The sequence below is a fragment of the Portunus trituberculatus genome, chromosome 5 (genome assembly GCF_017591435.1).
Source record: "Portunus trituberculatus isolate SZX2019 chromosome 5, ASM1759143v1, whole genome shotgun sequence".
In the NCBI taxonomy this organism is placed as follows: Eukaryota; Metazoa; Arthropoda; class Malacostraca; order Decapoda; family Portunidae; genus Portunus; species Portunus trituberculatus.
The window spans coordinates 4,289,429-4,291,928 of NC_059259.1; the positions used below are offsets into that span (position 1 = coordinate 4,289,429).

General features: G+C 46.1%; 1 protein-coding gene and 1 long non-coding RNA gene across 4 annotated transcripts in view; one reads left to right on the top strand and one right to left on the bottom strand.

The window, feature by feature from the left end:
- Window positions 1-2,500, bottom strand: part of LOC123513536 — a 140,165-nt gene that overhangs the window by 96,942 nt on the left and 40,723 nt on the right. The gene's annotated exons all lie outside the window — the stretch shown is intronic.
- Window positions 1-2,500, top strand: part of LOC123513526 (fibroblast growth factor receptor-like 1) — a 39,162-nt gene that overhangs the window by 32,875 nt on the left and 3,787 nt on the right. For both annotated transcript variants that reach the window (XM_045270746.1, XM_045270756.1), the window contains exon 4: window positions 2,038-2,325. In XM_045270746.1, the coding sequence (XP_045126681.1) occupies window positions 2,038-2,325 (288 nt within the window). The remainder of the gene's footprint in view (window positions 1-2,037; window positions 2,326-2,500) is intronic.

Genomic DNA, 2,500 nt, shown 5'->3' on the forward strand with positions numbered 1-2,500 from the left:
CTATTCGTATACCAAACACACACACATACACCGTAGAGAGAGAGAGAGAGAGAGAGAGAGAGAGAGAGAGAGAGAGAGAGAGAGAGAGAGAGGAAGAAACCACAATACTGAAAGAAAAACAAGAGAGAGAGAGAGAGAGAGAGAGAGAGAGAGAGAGAGAGAGAGAGAGAGAGAGAGAGAGAGAGAGAGGGAGAGAAAGCTTATTACTGGTACGAAGGAAAATTGAAACAAGGAGGAAAAAAAAAAGAGGAAGATGAGTCTGAGAAATGAAGAGGAGGAGGAGGAGGAGGAGGAGGAGGAAGAGGAGGAGGAGGAGGAGGAGGAGGAGGAGGAGGAGGAGGAGGAGGAGGAGGAGGAGGAGGAGGAGGAGGAGGAGGAGGAGGAGGAGGAGGAGGGGGGAAGTTAGATGAGAATAGGAGGAGGCGTTAAGAGGTGCTGGTGGAGGAGGAAGAGGAGGAAGAGGAGGAAGACGACTAGAAACAAAATTACGTGGGAACTAAGAGGAAGTAGAGGAGGAAGAGGAGGAAGGAAAAGGAAGCGAAAGAAAATTAAATGAAATGGAGGAGGAGGAGGAGGAGGAGGAGGAGGAGGAGGAGGAGGAGGAGGAGGAGGAGGAGGAGGAGGAGGAGAAGGAGAAGGAGAAAGGGAGACAAGGAAGGAAGGAAGGAAGTAAGAAAGAAGACGAAAAGCAAAATTAAGTAAAGAGGAGGAGGAGGAGGAGGAGGAGGAGGAGGAGGAGGAGGAGGAGGAGGCGGCGGCAGGTATACAGGTAAATATAACAGGTAAAGCTCTCTTAATGGGGCATGTGAGAGCAGATAGAGAGAGAGAGAGAGAGAGAGAGAGAGAGAGAGAGAGAGAGAGAGAGAGAGAGAGAGAGAGAGAGAGAGAGAGAGAGAGAGAGAGAGAGAGAGAGAGAGAGAGAGAGAGGGAGGGAGATGGTGGGAGTTATGCCGTTAAGTCAAGTAGATATAAACCGAGAGCGAGAGGGAGAGCGAGAGGGAGAGGGAGAGTAATTATAGAGAAATTGTAATCTTTTATTTGTGTCATAATTGGATGCGATAATGAGGGTAATTGGGACAGGTAAGAAGGCATAATTAGCAAGGATGTTCAGCCACGCAGATAAGACACACACACACACACACACACACACACACACACACACAGAGTATTCTTTCTCTCTCTCTCACTCACTCACTCACTCTCACTCACTCTCTCGTTCTCATTTTTTTACTTTTATCTTGTTTTTCCTTTGAATATTTTGATGTTTTATAGTTTCGCTCTCTCTCTCTCTCTCTCTCTCTCTCTCTCTCTCTCTCTCTCTCTCTCTCTCTCTCTCTTTTAACTTTTTTCTTGTTTTTCTTTTGAATATTCTAATTTTTTATAGTTCCTCTCTCTCTCTCTCTCTCTCTCTCTCTCTCTCTCTCTCTCTACACCTACGAAAAATCTAAAAATTACAAAGAACGTTACTTTCATTGTTAGGGTCAATAGAGAGCCTTAGAAAATCAATAGACAGGTAGATCTCAGTAATCCTTATATATTGCTAAGTTCTCAAGAATCTCGCAGGAAAGACTAACACACCCTTCCTTTACAGAGGCCAATGCAAAACCCTGCTACCTTTCTCCTACAGACATTATTTAGTTAGAGAGTCAATAGAGAGCTTTGAAAATTTATCCATATATATTACTGTGTTTTCAAGAATGTCACAGCAAGAGAAAAAGACATGCCCATCCTCTACAGGCATTAGTTTCATTGTTAGCGTCAATAGAGAGCCTTAGAAAATCAATAGACAGGTATATCTCACTAATCTTTATATATTGCTAAGTTCCCAAGAATCTCGCAGCAAAGACTAACACACCTTTCCTTTACAGAGGCCAAAGCAAAACACTGACATAACTTCCCTCTACAGGCATTAGTTTCATTGTTAGCGTCAATAGAGAGCCTTAGAAAATCAATAGACAGGTATATCTCACTAATCTTTATATATTGCTAAGTTCCCAAGAATCTCGCAGCAAAGACTAACACACCCATCCTTTACAGAGGCCAAGGCAGTACTGGAGGCCGGCGCAGAGGTCCACGTGCACACCGGGGTCAAATTCAGACTGCAGTGCACGGTTCAGAACGCCACCAAGCCGCCGGACTACATCTTCTGGTTCCACAATGACACAATGGTGAACTTCGCCAAGCACGGCAGACCCATCCAGGTAGTGCAGGAGTCCCTCGCCTCAACACTTCTCATTGCTAACGTGTCCTGGGCCGACGCGGGGCACTACCGATGTGAGCCCCACCTCGCCCACCCAGCCAACCTCACTCTGCATGTTGTGGAAGGTGAGGAAAGTGTTCTGGGGTGTTGGGGGAGTGTTATGGGGTGTTGATGGGGTGTTTCGGTGTTGAGGTGTTGTGGAAGGTTAGTAAGGTGTTCTGGGATGTTGAGGGGTGATGTTGGGGGTGTTGGGATAGTGTAGGTGTGGTGTTGAAGGGTGTTCTGGGGTATTGAGGTGGT